Source organism: Nicotiana sylvestris, chromosome 1 (genome assembly GCF_000393655.2).
Source record: "Nicotiana sylvestris chromosome 1, ASM39365v2, whole genome shotgun sequence".
NCBI classification, from domain to species: Eukaryota; Viridiplantae; Streptophyta; class Magnoliopsida; order Solanales; family Solanaceae; genus Nicotiana; species Nicotiana sylvestris.
In genome coordinates, this window is record NC_091057.1 from 73,587,289 (window position 1) to 73,606,019 (window position 18,731).

General features: G+C 35.7%; 1 protein-coding gene across 1 annotated transcript; it reads right to left on the reverse strand.

Moving 5' to 3' along the window:
• Nucleotides 1-13,525: 13,525 nt before the first annotated feature.
• On the reverse strand, nucleotides 13,526-17,688 carry LOC104248594 (phosphatidylinositol/phosphatidylcholine transfer protein SFH4). Its single transcript, XM_009804880.2, has 7 exons — nucleotides 17,382-17,688; nucleotides 17,096-17,213; nucleotides 16,699-16,787; nucleotides 16,570-16,616; nucleotides 15,920-16,008; nucleotides 15,136-15,269; nucleotides 13,526-14,463 (listed from the first exon to the last, which is right to left on the reverse strand). The coding sequence occupies exons 1-7, from the start codon at nucleotides 17,478-17,480 to the stop codon at nucleotides 13,786-13,788; spliced, it is 1,254 nt and encodes a 417-aa protein (XP_009803182.1). The 5' UTR covers nucleotides 17,481-17,688; the 3' UTR covers nucleotides 13,526-13,785.
• Nucleotides 17,689-18,731: the final 1,043 nt, after the last annotated feature.

The following is an 18,731-nucleotide window of genomic DNA, read 5'->3' on the forward strand; positions in this document are numbered from 1 at the left end:
GGCCTCTTGTTCTTATAACCCCTTGGTAAATTAAAAAGTAGGAAGAGTATTACGTGTAGAATCAAGGCCAGGGGCTATCATTGTCGATTCGGTATGGATATGAGCCACATCTTGTTCTTTGTCAGAGCTTTCTTTCACAGGCAGACTAGAAACTTCTGGATTTTCTTTTCTCTATACTTTATTCTTTTCAACCATTTCTTCAGGCGAGACAGAAGGAGAGATCATAACCACAGATATTTTGGGATTTGAAGTTTTGTGACTCCGATGAGAACTAGTACTCGACTGGGTCGGAGAGGTAGGTGGTTGTGACTCTAATTTAGGGTTTGGACTGGTCGGAGTGGGGAGTGTTGGCCCTAACACAGGTGCTTCAACAGGTGAAGACACAGTGGGGACGATGCTTGGAGCACTTTGGGCTTCTTGATTTTCAGACATGATCGAGTTTGGTGAGTTGAAGAAGAAGGTGTTTGGTTTGAAGAAGGGAAAAGAGGAAATTTGGATTTTTGATGTGGATAGTTGTGAAAGTGATTGAGAGACATTATTTAATAAGGGCGAGGGACCAGTTAGGAATGGGTGGCAATTTGGGTAGTCGGGTCGCTTCATAAAGGGGCAAGACTCTTGGGTTCAAAAAGCGGGAAATAAAAGAAATTGACAATTTGATGATGTGGCACCTTTTCGCCGTTTAAAAAACTGTGCATGAGAGTACAGAGGAATTACTAACTTATGTCAAGAGAACAAGGTACCCTGACATGTTTTGTAAATGAACCCTCATCCTTTGACCAGCGTGCAATGCATTAGTTGCTTCTTTGCTTAGTAATCGTCATGCATATCTACCTATAATGGTATAGAGATGAGTTAGACTTTGCCAGAAATTACTTTTTATCTATTTTACCTGTACATTTCTTTCATAGCGAATCTCGAGGGACCAAGTCCCTCAGCTCGATTTCATCAACCCTAGTGACAAGCGATTCCTTTCAAAGTGCTCTCTGCTTAGTGCTTCAGTGAATATGTCTGCAATTTGATCTTCTGTGCTGCAAAATTTCATACAGATAAGCCCCTTTTTTCAATATTGTCTCTGAGAAAGTGATTTCGCATATCAATGTGCTTTGTTATCTTATGTTGAACTGGATTCTTGGCCATATTGAGAGCACTGGTATCGTCACATAGTAAGGGCACGCAATCAGAAAACACACCAAAATTTTCCAGTTGTTGTTTAATCTATAACAGTTGAGCAGAGAAAGATACAGCAACCACATATTCAACTTATGCAGTTGAGAGGGCCACTAAGTTTTGTTTTCTTGTACCCTATGAAATCTAATATGAACCCAGAAAATGTGCCATGCCAGAAGTGTTTTTCCTGTCCACTAGATACCCAGCATAGTCAACATCCGCATACCCAATTAAATCAAAATTTTCTCCTGAGGGATAGTAGAGAACAAGGTCATGTGTCCCTTTGAGATATCTCGAGATTCTCTTGGCTGCCTTCAGATGAGATTCCTTTGGATTAGATTGAAACCTGGCACAAATACCCACACTAAAAATAATATCTGGTATGCTTGTTGTAAGATATAAGAGTGACCCTATGATACCTCTATACATGGTCTCATTCACAGAGGAACCAGGTTCATCCATGTCTAGACGAGTGGTTGTGGCAATGGGAGTATCAATGATTTTTGATCATTTCATGTCGAATCTCATCAACAGCTCCTTGATGTACTTCTGCTAACTTATCATTGTCCCATTGGGAGTTTGCTTCACTTGTAAACCCAAGAAAAAATACAGTTCTCCCATCATGCTCATTTCAAACTCACTCCTCATAAGTTTTGCAAATTCATCACATAGAGAATTGTTTGTTGCTCCAAAAATGATGTCATCAACATAGATTTACATAATGAGCAGGTTCCTTCCTCGTTTCTTCAGAAAAAAGGGTGTTGTCAATTTTTCCTCTTGTAAAACCATTTTATAAAAGAAATTTTGACAACCTTTCATACCAAGTGCGAGGAGCCTGCTTTAGCCTATATAGAGCCTTGTCAAGTTTAAAGACATGCTCAGGATGCTTATGATTCTCAAATCTAGGTGGTTGCTTGATGAAGACTTCTTCCTTTAGAAAACCATTCAAAAATGCATTTTTGACATCCATTTGGAACAATTTGAGTTCGTATGAGATACAAAGGCAATGAGAATTCTGATAGACCCCATTCGAGCAACTGGAGCAAAAGTTTCATCATAGTCAATTCCCTCTTTTTGATTGTAGCCTTGAACTACTAGTCTTGCCTTGTTCCTTGTTGTGTTTCCAAACTCATCAAATTTTTTTCTGAATACCCACCTGGTTCATATAACAGTTCGGTCAGCAGGTCGTGAAACCAGGTGTCACACACTATTCCTCTCAAATTGATGGAGCTCTTCTTGCATATCTATAATCCAGTCTGCATTTTTCAATGCTTCCTTGATATTTTTGGGCTCTATTAGAGAGAGAAAGGCTAAGAAGGCAAGTGATTTTCTTGTCTTTGATCTGGTTTGGATTCTTGAATCAAGAGGAGTGATTATGTTTTCAAGAGGGTGTGAACTTTTGTGCTTCTAGTTAGACACCTGAGTCTCATTGTTAGAGGATCCAGGTATTTCAAATTGTGATCCTTGGCTTCTTCTTATCTCAGTATGTAGGGTGCCTTAGAAAACATCGACAACTCTATTCTCAGCTTCAATTATTGTGATTGAGGGACCATGTTCCTCTCCAACAATTGGAGATATGGTTTCACCATCCTCATTTGATTCCTCGACATGGCTCATTATATCAGCCTTTCCACTTGCCATGTCAATGGCTTCACCAGGGACAATTGACTATTCTCCGTCTTGATTATTTTTATCATTCAAATCTTTTCCACATGAGTGATGAGATTCATTGAAGATCACATGTATAATTTCCTCAACGCATTGAGTTTTTTTGTTATATACTTTGTCGATTTTTCTTTGTGATGAATAGCCCAAAAAGATTCCTTCATCACTTTTGGCATTGAATTTTCCAAGTGCTTCCTTGCCATTTTATTTTTATGACAAAACATTTACAGCCAAATGTTCTTAAATATATTAGCTTGGGCTTCCTTCCGTTCAGCGGTTCATATGGCATTTTGTTCAGAAGGGACCTGATCATGCACATGTTCACCGAGTAGCATGGAGTGTTGACGGCTTCTGCCCAGAAACCTTTTGCAATGCCATTATCAATCAACATTATCTTGCCATGTCTTCAAGAGTATATTCTTCCTCTCCATAACACCATTTTGTTGAGGTGTTCTTAGAGTTGAAAAATTGTGAGTGATGCCATTCTTACACAGAATTTTTGAATGTGGCATTGTCAAATTCTGTTCCATGGTCAGACCTGATACATACTACATTATGGCTCATCTTTACCTGGATCTTCTTCACAATTTCCACAAACACTTGAAAGGTATCATCCTTGATTCTAAGAAATAGAGTCCAGGTGAATCTGGATTAGTTGTCCACTATAACAAAGATGTACTTCTTTCCTCCTCTAGTTGGCACCCTCATAGGTCCACATAGATCCATATGGAGAAGATCAATTGGCCTTGAGCACACACCTTGTGATCCTTGAAGCTTGACTTGGGCAGACCACGAACCAGGTCCTTCTTGACCAATTTGTTCAGCAACGTGAAACTTGCATGACCCATCCTTCTATGCCATAGTTTAGTATCATCATCAACAACACTCAGACAGTTGAGATCCCCATATAGCAAGGACTTAAAGTTAGCAACGTAAATATTTTTGTATCTTTTGGCCACTAACACCACTTCCCTAGTTACAAGATTAGTGACTGTGCATATCTTGGATACATATTCCACCTTGTTTCCCTTGTCACTAATTTGGGAAACACTCAGCAAGCTGTACTTCAACCTATTCATGTAGTACACATTTTTAATTGAATTAGAGAGAGACTTCCCAATCCTTTCAACTCCCGTAATGTATCCCTTCTTGCCATTTCCAAAGGATACACTCCCTCCCTGCAGGGCCTTCAGTGAAAGGAAATCATTTGTATTTCTAATCATGTGCTTCGAGCAACTGCTATCCATGTACCATTGTTGGTTGCTCCCTTTTACTTCTCCTTGCACAAGAAAATCAAGAGTTAGACTTAGGAACCCAATTAAGTTTGGGTCCCTTGTAATGAGAAAAGGGGTGAATAAGGGCTCCTTTGGTCCAAGCAGGCATCACACATTTTTTATACGAAGGACCAGGTTCCCTAGCAGTAGTTACTTTTTCATTATAAACTTTGTTTTATTTGTTGAGACTGAAATCTGGCCTTACAGGTTTCCTTAAAGTGCCCAGTGTTATCACAGTGAGTGCAGAGCCAGTTATCAGGTACCGTAACATACTTTCTATGAGGGTTGTAGGGAGTCATTTCCCTTTGAAACCTGATTCCCTACATGTTTTCCCCATTGTTTGTATACATAGCAGTGATTACATCACAGGACCAGATCCACTTAAGAGATTTTTCTAGGTCACTTTTCACTTTGCCTAGATCTTCCTGAAATTGTCTGTTTTTCTCAAGCTCAGCACACATACCAGATTTCACTGATTTTAACTCATTTTCAAGCCTAAGTTATGCCTCACTTGCAACTTCCTTTCCTTTTTGAGTGTTCCCAGGCCTACACTCTCTTTTTAGTTCCTCAATTGTTTCCTTTAGGTCTACAACCACTACTAATAGGTTATCTCTCTCATGCTCAGTATTAGCAACCCTCTTTGTTAAAACTTCTTTCTCCTTTTTAACACACTCCATGGTCTCCTTTAGAACGACCACAACAACCACTAGATCATCTCTCTCATGTTCTTTGTTTGAAATTTTTTCAGTTAAGACATCTTTTTCTATCTTCAGACTCTCAATGGTTTCCTTTAAGTCTACCACTACGACTACTAGATCATCTCTCGACTATTCTACTTCTCCTAGTTCCATAGTTAATGCATCTTTATCATTTATAAGACTATGATAAGTATCAATTAAAACATTTACGAAAGACATAAGGTTTTTTGGAGAATAAGACTTTAGATTTCTTTGAATATCTAGAAAGTTTACCTCATCATCATTGTCAGATTTTTCTATCAAGGCAAAGATTGAGTCATACTCAGCTGCTTCACTTTCCACTGCCATCATTGAGCTATCACCTTGATCATCATCTTCTTTAGATTTGCTGGAAGAGTCTCCCCATGCAGTAAAAGCTTATTTCGCAACATTGTCAGCGACATTTTTTCTCTTGAATCGTTTGTCAGGAATCGGGTTCCTCTTAGCTACTTTGTCACTGTTGTGTTTGTACTGATCTTGATTTAGGAGAGGGCAATCTTTGATGAAGTGTTCTGGATTACCATACTTATGACATAGGCCATAACCTTTTGGCTTGCTGGAGCTGCTCCTTTTTAGAATGCCTCCATTTCTACGAACCATTTTTTGAAATCTTCTTATTAGATAGGCTATATCAGCATCCTCACCACCTGAGTCATTGTTGTCCATCTTGAGGACCAGGTTCTTCTCCCTTTTAGGATCTCTTCTTTTGTTATCCTTCTTCTTCTTTATTTCATAAGTCTTCAGATTGCCTACAAGTTCATCAATGGTCAGCTCCTGCAGATCTTTTGCCTCTATGATAACATTTACTTTGCTTTCCTAGGAACCAGGTAATACACTAAGTATCTTCCTGATGAGTTTGTTACTGGGGATGATCTCTCCAGGAGAGTGAAGCTCATAGATGATAGACGTGAAGCGAGTGTGAATATCCTGAATAGACTCATCGTCTTTTATCCTGAAAAGCTCATACTTTGTGGTTAGCATGTCAATCTTGGACTACTTTACCTGTGTTGTCCCTTCATAAGCTGTTTAGAGAGCTTCCCAGGTCTCCTTAGCAGATTGACATGTTGAAATCCTGTTGTACTCATCTGGTCCAATACCACAGACAAGGACTTTCTTAGCTCAAAAGTTCTTTTCAATGGCCTTGTGGTCGGCATCATTATATTCCTTTCTAGTTTTCGGGACTGTCACTGTGGGGTCTCCAATGGTCTTCGTAGGAATGAAGGGTCCATCGCATATGATATCCTAGAGCTCTGAGTCTTCAGCCATGATGAAGTCGTGCATCCTTGTCTTCCACCATCCATAGTAGTGGTCGTTGAATCTTGGCAGTCTGTAGGTAAACTGACCTTCTTCGAAGTTTGGCGGAGCAACCATGAGGATCCTTTCTAGGTGTTAGCTTGATAGAAAGAACCTGCTATAATACCAATTGATAAAAACTAAGGGTCCACCAAACTATATAGAGAATCAGGTTCTATATTAGTTCCCACATAACACACGCACATTGCAATAAGTAACCGACACAATAGAGTTTTACGTGGAAAACTCCCAGCTCACGGAATCAAAAATCTCGACCTACCCTTGTAGGATTTCAACTTCACTACTGAGCAAACTTTAGATTACAACCTATTATAACCTAGGAATTAACCTCTTAATCCTTCACTAACTTGTAACAACTCTATTACAAGCCACTTTGTAATAACTCTATTACAAAGAATAACAACTCGACTAAATCTAACCAAGGCACAAACACAAGGATTTATGATTTACAAAGATTTCCTACACAATACTTCTAACTAAGCTAAGTAGGAATTACAAGTAAAGTGTTTTAACAAAGGTGCAACACAACTAAGGACATGTAATAACTCGATACATGGAACTGATCCGTTGTTATGTTGTTCTTTATTCTTGATTTTCTTGAGAGTCACTTGCAAGATTGATGGATGACTCGAGAGAATGCTTGATCAATTCTTGAAAAGGCAAGTGTTTTGTTTTACTTTTGCTTGATGTTAATACTTCATTTGTGATATCATTTGAATGATGCAAGCAAGTTAGGTAAAGGGCATTCCCCATAAAGTTGACTGTTGCACTGTTTTTGTACTGTTGCGTGTGCATGCGACAACTTTACAGCTGGGGAGTTGACTTGTATAGTTACCACAGTAATTGGTAGCTATCTGTTCCCTCTATTGTTTCTTTGACTCTGAAGAGTTGTACCGCGTCCTTGACTGGAGACTTGTTGATCTTAAGTAATGCTGTATTCTGGCCCGGCCCCGGGCTTTAGTGGGCCTAACGGGCCGGGCCTCGCGGTCCCGGGCTTCGTGGTCCTGGGCTCTGGCGGTCCCGGTCTTCGTGGGCTCAATGGGTGGAACCGGCCCGTGACGGGCCTAAGCCCACATGGTCCTGTGCTTAACGGTCCGGGCTCGTGGGCTTCTCGGGCCTAGCGGGGTTTTTTTTTTTAAGGCAATTTCTTGTAGTATCATGGCTATATTAAAAATATATATGTAGTATATATGTATATCTAATTATTAAAGTACTTGACGAAAAAGAAAATAACAAAACAATAGTAAAACACTAAATTGTCATGCATAATATATTTTCTTGTAGTATATTATATTGTATCTTATGTATATATATTCTCTTATATATTTTCTTGTAGTATATATATTGTATCTTATGTATATATATTCGCATAATATATTGTATCTTATGTATATATATTGTATCTTATGTATATATGTTCGCATAATATATTTTCTTGTAGTATATATATTGTATATTATGTATATATTTTCGCATAATATATTTTCTTGTAGTATATTATATTGTATCTTATGTATATATATTCTCTTATATATTTTCTTGTAGTATATATATTGTATATTATGTATATATTGTAGCTTATAAATAATTCTAAGTATAGACAAAGAAATATTGCGAAAAGAAGCTCATGGGTAGAAGCAATAAATTTTATTACCAAAAAATGGCATATCTTTCTTAGTCATCCTTCCCCCAATGGAATGAGCACAACAAGGTACTAATACCACCATTAGAAGGAAAAAAAACTAAGGAAGATGTGCCAAAATACAAGTTACATATTATTCTATGTATTATCTCTAACAAATCTCATAAATCCTTCAAGGTTCGGAGGAGGTTGCGTTGGTGGTGGTGGAAAAGAAGCTTGTTCATCACCACTTCCGGGCGAAGCCGAATCCTCCGCAAGTTCCGCTATCATTTCTTCATAAGCTTCATCTATCGCCGGTTGTGCTTCTGCAATTCCAAAGTTTCTTCTTTCCGAGCGGATCCAATCTCTAAACAATACTGATTTTTCCAAGCTATCCCTCATAGACGCTCTATGATCACCTATTTGCAGTCTTGCTTGACTGAAAGCGCTCTCTGATGCAACAGTTGAAGCTTGAATTGATAAAATATCCCGAGCCATCCTTGCAAGAACAGGAAAATATTTTTCCCTTGCCTTCCACCATTCCAAAAGATCAAAAGAGCCGTCTGGATTCTCCTTTTCAAGTCCCTGAGACAAATAAACTTGAAGCTCATTTAGATGTGAAGTTTCATCATAATTTTCACCTTGAGACCCCCTGAACTCCGTCCAAGATTTAAGAGCTTTTAAGCCCGCAACTCTTTTAGACGATTGTGAGCTAGACGAAGTAGGGGTTGGAATAGTTGGCCTAGCATGCTCTAAGGCAAGTTGATAAGCATTATAAACTGTTTGAGCATTAATCTTAATTGAAGCTTTTGCATCTGCAAGTGTCGCAATTTCCTCATTTGAAAGATCTAAAGCCTTATAAATATTTGAATACCAAAAATGAGGACCTCCCAATTTCATTGTAGGATTTAGCATTGCAGCAAGACCATAAATAGGAGGGATAGGAAAAAAATATTTTTTAAACTTTTGTTTCATTTCATTTATAGCAAGTTCATAAATATCCCCACCCTCACTAAATTCAACAAACAAATCAGATAGTGCTGCAATATAAACTAAACAGTTTGAAATAGTAGGATAATATTGCCCAGAAAATGCATTTGTAGCAATTTGAAAATGTTCTAAAAAATCTAAAAGAATTTTAACATTAGTCCAATCTTGAGTGGTAAGCATTTCATCATCATCCTCACCACCTACCCGAGAATTAAACGTTGCATTAATTGGGTTTCTATATTCATATGCTACTACTAAACTTTCGTACATACAATTCCATCTAGTCGGGCAAGGTTTAGGAACCTTTCTTTCTCTAAGGCCATATTCATCACATTTTTTAAAATACTCTCTAAGTCTACTTCTACGGTTTGAATAAAAAAGTCAATTAAGAGCCATTCTAACCTTTTCAATTTCTATGTTTAATATTCGCATACCATCACCGACAATTAAATGATAAATATGACAAATACATCTAACATGGAAAATATTAGTAAATGCAGGATTTAGTGTTGTTGTAAGCATGCCTATAGCACTGGTGTTACTAGAAGCATTATCCATTGAAATTGCCATTATTTTATCGCTAAAGCAAAAATATCTACAAATATCTGCAACAGTGTTAGCTATAAACTTACCTGTGTGACGCGAATTAATTATTCTATATGCAATTATGCGTTTTTGCATTATCCATTCCTCATCTATCCAATGACTTGTAACAGTTAGATAATCACAATCATTACCACTTCTACCAATATCAGTAGTAATAGAAATCCGATTAGGTATATGAGTAAATAAATACCGCAAATATTGTTCATATTCATGTTTGAATTTATAAATATCACTCTTAACTGTTGCGCGAGGCCAACCTTTATAAGTAGGATTAAAAACTTTTCTAATATAATGAACCCAATTAGGATTAGATGCAAAAGTATAAGGTAAGCACATAACAGTAATCATCTTTGCTAATTCTTCACGATCTCTATTTGGATCGTAATATAAAATACCTCCGGTGACAGTGTTAATTCCTGGTTGAACTAGATTTGAACCTGTACTAGGGTTAACCGCAGAATCTACACTTGTCCCCTCTAGTTGCGCTTTCATTTGAAAAAATCTAGCCTTATCTCTAGGGTGTGTTTTTATGTGCCTAGTCAAACTACCCGTGCCGCTACGGTCTCCAGTATATTTATGCACCATTAATTTCCCACAAGTTTTACACTTAGCCTTATTTTGTTCTCTTACTTGAGTAAAAAAATTCCAAACTAATGATGTTTCTAGGCGTTTAGCAGGTTCTCTATTAAAAGTAGGAGTTTCTACAGGTGGGTCGACCGGTGCATCAGTTGGGTTATTAAGAGGACTAGTAGGTGTATCATCTAAATCCGGTGCTTGGGTTTCATCATCATCCTCATTTTCCTCATTATTTTCTAAGATGGTTTCATTAGGATAAAGAGCATTCATAATTTCATCATCTAATCTTTCACCTGGTGCAACATTATGATAAAATTCACTATCGGTAAATTGAAAACAAGGGTGATCACTATCAAGAATTACGGAAGGAGGAGGACGTCTAGGTTGGCGACTACTTTCAACTTGCTTATCTTTTCTAGGTCGGGGAGCCGGGGGAAGGGTAGTTGGTTGGCCACTACTTTCACCGGTTTTATCTTTTCCTTTACCAAACATTTTTTTCAAAGTAAATGCCATATTAATTATAATTATGCAAACTAAACCACACAAAAATATATTCTAAAAACGTAAGAGTTGAAACGAGTTTACCGGATTGCCGAACAACTTCTTGAAAATTGAAAATCGTTGAACACTTGAAAACTTCAATTCAACAACTTCACAATTTTTCACGAAATTTCAACAATAAATTAAGTAATTGTAGTAGAGAGATTGAGAGAGATTGAGAGATATTGAGAGATATTGATGAATTGGTGAATAAAAATGAAAGAATGAGGGGGTATTTATAGTTGAGAAATGGGGAAAAGTGTAATTATATAAAGTTTGGGGTTAAAATAAAGTTTGGGGGCCAAATGGCCATTTTTTAAACTTAAAAACGGTCATATTTTCAGCCCAAACGACTAGATTTTAAATATGGCCGTTGGAGAATTTTAAATTTATTTTAAAAAAAAATAAAAATAGCCGTTGGGCCCTCCAGGCCCGCCTGACGGTCCCGGGCTAAACGGTCCCGGGCTCGTGGGCTCAAACATGAAGACCGGCCCGTGACGGGCTTAGGAGGACCACCAGGACCGGCCCACCAGGCCCGTTAGGACCGCGGGCCCGGTCCGGTCCGGTTCAGGCCCGGACCACCGAGCAGCCCTAATCTTAAGTACTTGAGGATGTGTACCAGATTCCTTATCTGATTCTTATCAATAAGTTTGTTAGATCATCAAAATATAATAGGGATACAAATATAAACCATCAAGAAGCAACTCTTAAGATTCGTTTCAAAAGACTAATTTTATGTTGTCGCTAAACTCTGATTCACAGACTCTGCAATTAATACCATTAAAAATGACTTGGAGTAAGTATTTATTATGCGAACCAAATTTGTGTATTTTATATAATTATTCAATATGTCCAAAGCATTGAATGAAATGGACCAAAAACCTCAACTCACTTCACCCAACAAGGAAGTTTCGTTCTTCAATTATTTTTTGCTCAGTTTCTTGATTGAACAGAGTATCTATCAATCAAGAAAAGGAGTACGAACTGTTGCTCAGTAATCCCTTGTTTCGGTTTATGTGCACTTATTTTCTTTTTAGTCCGTTCTAAAAAGAATGATCCCTTTCTAAATTTGGTAACAATTTAGCTTAAACTTACAATTCTACCCTTAATGAGAAGCTTTTATAACCACACAAATACTCTGGACCTCTTTTTGACTTGTTTAGGACCACAAATTTCAAAAAATTTCATTTTAACTTAAACTCCATGCCCAGATTGAAACGGAGGGAGTAATATATAACTATGACAAACACTGTTTCATCTATCACTTCTTCGATATGTAACTCTCTCAGGTCTCAAGAAAATCATGTAAAGTGAGAGATAAACACTTAGAACAATCAGGCAAAGCAAGAATCCAAACAATAAACCAATGCCCACTACGAAACAAATACACCTTTTGTACATTTCATAAATCACAATCAACTACATTCCAAGCCTAAAATCTTGATTCTGTGAATCAAACAAACGATAAAAACGTCATCCTTACACACTCGGAAAATAATAAAATATATTACTCCTTTTGTCCCAATTTATGTGACATTATTTGACTGGGCATATGGATTAAGGAAGAAAGATATTTTTAAAATTTATGTTCTAAAACAAGCATATATATCCGTGTGATAATAAATCATCTCATTAAGCGTCAATAAATTTTTTAAATAAGAAAATATGATACTTGTTCGGCACAGACTAAAAAAGAAAATATGACACATAAATTGGGATAGAGGAAGTAAATAAATCCACATTTGAGAAATTGCATAAACCTTGATTACTTCTTGACAAATGAATACAAGACAAAATATATGTGGATTATGTATACTTTACACCATATATTACGTTATTTTCTTCTTAGATGCGTATATGTGTTCGTGCGATGTTTTAGTTTCCCATACAATATCGCAAGGTCATGTATGTTAAACGAAAAAAAAAACACTTATGATTATTTACTTATTAAGAATTACGAATATTGTCAGCTATATTAAGCTCCCATTTGACTTGGGATACAACTAGGGTTGTTCATTCGGATAGGATATCCGAAATCCGAACCGATCCATTCAATTTCGGATTTCAGATTTCGGATTGGATCGGATTTCGGATTGTGTTTATTAAAATTTCGGATTTCGGATCGGATACGAATTGATATATTTTAATCCGATCTGATTCGAAATTATTAGGTAATGTATAAATACTACACTTTTATTTCGGATAGTCAGATTTCTTTTACATCTTCCTCCAAGTTAACCTCTACAATTGCTAAATTTAGCTATATTGACACCATAGTACTCTCATAATTGCATAAACATGAATTTTTCATAATGTATTGCCTTTTTTACAAAGAAAATATACATATTAGTTTGCCACTTGAGGCATAATACGATCCGAAATCCGATCCGATCCAAACATTAAAATCCGATCCAATTCGATATAATTCGGATCGGATTCGGATTGCATTTTCTAGAATCCGAAATTCGAAATTCGAATTCAAAATGTGCTAAATCCGATCCGATCCGATCCGTGCACAGCCCTAGATACAACAGCACCACGACACATATTCCTACCCAAAGCTCTGCTAACGTTGAAGAAACCAATAATATATAATTTAAAAATTAACTGACTAACTAATACAAAGACAAACTTACAAGATTAGGATTTTCAAACTTTGGTCCTTTATTTTATGACATACTATCAAGCATCATAATAAAGTTCAAACGAAGTGTCCTAGATTTCTACATCCCCCCGTACTCCCACTAGTCAAACATAAACTTAAAAAATTGAAGTCTTTGTGACAATCTTTTTAAAAAATGAATTATTTTTGGAAACGAACTTAGTTGGTTTTCTTGGAAGTTTGATTAGCTCATAAATGTTTTACAATATGATGTTTATCGTATAGACCACGTTGTCTTGTTACGAAGCATTGTTTTTGCCGAAGGTAGTAATTAGTAAAAACCACATAGCACTAAGTGAGACATTTTCGCACAATATGTCACATCCCACCTTGCACGTAGTCTACTTTTAATTTGTTGTCCTACTGCAGAAACTATTAAAAATCTCACTTTTGCCAAAACAAAATTAATGTAGCATGACTAATGTAGTAGTAACTAGAGCCACAAAAAATAAAAATGATTTCTTCGGGACATTGGGAGAATTGATAAACAATTAATAAATTATTTGTTGAGGAGCTAGCAAACTCCTTGGTTAATGATCATAGTAATTAACCAAACATATTTATGTACTTAGAGTAATCAAAGCAAAAAAAGGTGAAGTCTCGCATCCTTGTAGAGCATGTGGCGCTTTTCAATCAAAACCGTTGAGAGACGGACATGTGTCGACGCCTGATGTGCGGAGAGACGATAGATATAAGTCCACCTAGTGGTGGTCTCATCTTTGACCTATAAATCATCTCATCGTACGGCCTTCGATAGAACTTCAAAAAAGGCTGGAATGACTCACGACACTTATCAGCTCTACTGATATGGCAATTATTATTATCTTTCTTGAAGAACATGGCTGGAGATTGAAAAAACGATGGCCTCATAGCCCTAGGATGGCGAAGAATTTCTGACTGCTCCAACTCTTGGGTTTTTTGTGGCAAAGGAGTAGAAGGGAAGAACCCTTTCATGTTGTTGCCACGTGGAGACCTAGCAATGGGTGATGCAAATGAGTAGGACCTAGCATTGAGGGGTGAGATGGCTGGGCCCAGTACTTGAGTAGTGGTGGGGCCAACTTTAGCTGATGACGTGTCAGTTAATGACAAATACCATGGCTTGACAGAGTCAAAATGGTGTGAGACAGTGAAGGAGAATCTTGAAGAAGAGCAGGATCCAATCTTGCCAGATGAAGGTATGGAGGAAGGATTGAATCTGAGAGATGCAGCTCTTGGATAAGCAGTGAAGTCATTGAATTCCAATGACTCCTCAAAATCAAGTGATGATACCACCATTGTTAATGGTGCTAGATCAACAAATGTCTTAACACCCTACAAAAAAAACAATAAGTGTTTCAACTCCAAAGTACTAATGATGTAAAATATGTTTGTATAATTACATTAGTTATAAGGTAATTACAGGTAATTGTCTACGACAAACATGAGTTTAAGTTCTAAGAATTGACCGTGTAAAAATTATTTACACAATCAAGTTACTCATAATATATAGTTAGTAGTAAATACTTTAGACAATAATTAAATACCTTGAAGTGTTTTAACTTCAAGGTATGATTGTGTAGAATATATTTATATAATTACAACATTAGTTATAAGGTAATTATAGGTAATTGTTTACAACATATATGACTTTAAAATTTAAGAATTGACGGTGTCAAAAATATTTACTTAGGTTACTGATAATATGTAATTACCAATAAATTAATTAGGATATGCATTAACAAGTCACCTGGTAAGAAAAATGAGTAGTTTATTGGTAAACATGACAAAAATAACAACTAGTATGCTATCACAAATTAAACTACTTTATAATATACAATATGCTTACTTTGTCATAATGTACTCTTATATATTCTTGAGCTAGTAGAATTGTATAGATATATATAATATCGTATCGTACATATTAGCTATATGTGACATAATATTATACTAGAGTGTCTTTATTAACAAAAATGGATAGATCGAATTAAGTGAGAAAAGAAATACCTTCCAAAGATAAGAGAAAAGTGAAGGAGGATCAATGACAAAAGCTTTGTGGAGTCGTCCTGGATAATAATCGGCAATAATTTTCAGTGAAGCCAATAAAATGTTCATAAAAGCTGATGCTGACCTGAAAAAGCCTGCAATTTTTATCACAGCAGCCCCCAATGATATGATTTAGTCAAACATAACCCCAATAATAAAATTGTCATGAAGCACTAAAGTGAAAAAAGCAAAACAAAAATTCAAATTCACTGCAGAGCATGTTCGGTTTTTTCTTTTTTCTTTGTGCTTTGAGTTCTGGACTCTGACAGACTGAGAAAAGTAGAATTATGGGTACTTTTGCATGACATTATTGAGATTTTCTAGTAAAGATAAAAAAAATATTGACAAGTTATACCCCCTACATTCTCAAACTTGAAAGCAACACCTCAAGGGCACTCCAGGCAAAGCATGAAAATATTTCAGATTCTTGCCTGCTGAATGCAGGCAAAATTTGATTACTTAATTAATTGCTCTTTAATTAAGTGATTAGGCGTGACATTGGAAATTAAAAAGATCTGAAATGGGATTTATAAATTTTATAAAAAGTGGTACTTAAGAGGTATTTTCAGACTGAAAATTCTTGGAAACCCCTCAGAATAGAATGTACATTAATTATAATTCCCCTAACTGAAAGAAAACTGAGTTCTGGTTTACTAGCTTGTGCGAAATACCAATCTTTCCTTCCTTTACAAATTCATGATGAGCTAAACAAGGGTAATATTGTCATTACAAGAAAAATACTTACTGGCATCAAAGAGAACAACAAATTGTTCAACACTTTTGGCCATGGTTTGAATTGCCACCTCCAGTGTAAACACTAGCAACCGAGTAAACCTACAATGTTTTAAACCACAGAATATTGAATGGAAGAATGCAAATATTAATTTATATTTGAGTTAAGCTAAGTAATACTATCAAGTTATTTAAATATACTCCATCCGTTTACTTTTGTTTGGCACGTTTTGACTTTTTACGCTCCTTAAAAAATAATAGATGAAATGCATAATTTACCATAATACCCATATTAATTGATGCATATTTTACTGGATTTGAAAAAATGATTTAAAATGAGTAATAAATACTACTGATATAACAAGAAAAAAAAATATCATTCTCATAATATATGTAAAGTGACAAGTAAAAATGAAAATATATTTTTAATATAGATGTCAAGTAAAAGTGAACGGAGGGAGTATGTCAATTACAAGCTAAGTAACTATTTATAGCAAGTATGAATTGGTAATCTACAAAACATGATAAATGACATGTTGCAGCTGCTTAAACTATATACACGGATAGTATAAAAATCTTTTACAGTGTAAGTGTATTAATTCAAATGCTTCATTTTTCTGGGCGTAGAAGAGATCAAAAGGGACAGAGGGAAGAGTCACTTACAGTTTCTGTGAGTGGAATTTCTGGTAATCTTGCTTGATCCGGAAAATCTATAATTTGATCCAAAGAAAAAGGAACAATTATATATTTACTCAAACTTTTTATGTTAATTTGAGAAAGAATGAAAATTACCACAACAGGTCTAGATTCATCATCATGACCAGAAACATAAGCTGCCCCTTCTGCTAGCTCAGCAGAGAATTCATCAGCAATAAGATGATCTGCAACAAATATTCAACCAAAAATTAAATAAATAAAATAAAGTGATGAGATCAAGCTTTTGGAATGAATTTACTTTAGTCATAGCTTAGATTTTGCGTACTTTAATGAGCTCAGCTCATTCAAACAATTTAAAAAAAGAACACACGAAAACGAGAGAGATTCTCTGATTCTCTTTTTTCTTTAAAACAAACAAAAAGAGAAGAGAAATTAGGATATGCATTTGGATACCATAAAACGGAGTTTAATTAAAATTTTAATAAGAAGATGAAGAAATAATTTAAGAAGAAGACAAAAAATAAAAAAATACCAGTGCCTAAAGAGTCTCTCCAGGCAAGACAGTTTCTCAACTGCTTAGCAGCTTTCTTGACATTTTCACCTTTCACTTTCAAAAACCTCTCTACACAACCACTGTTACAGAACTTCTCCTGCAACAACAAAAAAACAAAATCATCTTCAGTTATAATTTCTATATATATATATATATATATATATATATATATATATATATATATATATATGTTAGTCACTTCATTTGTAAAAATATATATTCAATAAAACAAAAAGTGGGTATATTATTATAAGTAGCGGAGTACCTGTTTAAGAGTGAGAGGACCTTGTTTTTTGAGCAGTTGAAGAACAGCTTGAACTCTTTCTTTGTCTTTGTGGTCGTTGATCTGCTCTTTCTTTCCCATCTCAGTAAGACAAAGAGCAAACTATTTGTGGGGCTACTGTTTTTTGAATATAAGTAACTATTTGTTCGTCAACTGGAATAGAGAAAAGATGAATCTCTCAAGAAAAAGTGAATATTATTGAGACAGAGATACTACTCTTCTTCTTTACGCAACCATTTGAAAAAAAAAAAACGCAGTGTGTTGTAGAGTTAATAGAGGAGTTAATAGTGAAATATTATGAGAAAAATAGAGCCCGTATTTATAGGAGTGACGGAAATGTCAACAGTGCCTAATGACGGCTTGAAAGCGAGGCCTAACGGAACAACGTCGGCCCACTTCTTTTACTTTCCCTATTATTCCACCCCTTTAATTCTTGGATAAAGCAATATATTCAAATGAATAAACAAATAAACAAAGTTAACAATTAAGTACTAACAAGTGTTGTGGTGGAGTTGTAAGTACTCCTTCATTTTTAGTCAGAGGTCTCGAGTTCGAGTCTCTGGGTATGACTTCAATCTGGTACCGGACATCGAGTGAAAAACCAAACAAAAAAAATTAACAATTAAGCAACTGCTTATGAATAATTATTTATTTGATGAGTTGTAAAATCCTAGACTAATCTCAACAATTTGAGCTCTAACACTATATATAAACTCAAAATATGTAGTGATATAATATGATCTTTTTCAAATAGGAATATGCTATGGGCATCAACACATATTTGTTTTGCCCTACCACAAGATACATAAAAAGGATCTTAATTGTACTAAAATTATTAATCAACTCAAGACTGAAATTATTTTCTTTTTACATGAATAAAGAAAACACTCTAATAGCTAGTTCATATAAGGGTCACATAGTATATCTATATAATCCTTCTTCCCTTTTATTTTAGGCGAAATGCATAAACTGCCCTTTCAAGTTATCCTCAACGATCATCCAGACACCTCAATTGGCCCTTTTATCATTTAAACACTTCAAGTGACTATTAATTGTATCAAGTAGACACCCGAGCACAGCAGACCAGATGAGTGAATTACACTTGCCAATGACGTGTCAAATGAACCAATTAAATAATGACACATGTACTTTATAATTAAAAAAATGATATTTGTTATTAACAAATAAATACATTAAAGAAAAGAAAAAAAACTCCTTCTAAATTTTAAGCACACCAGCACATTTCCCCACGCCCAAACCTATTCTTCTTCTTCTTCTTCCTTCCGCCCCATCTTCCTCTCACCTCCTATCTCTCTCTCATCCCTGATTTAA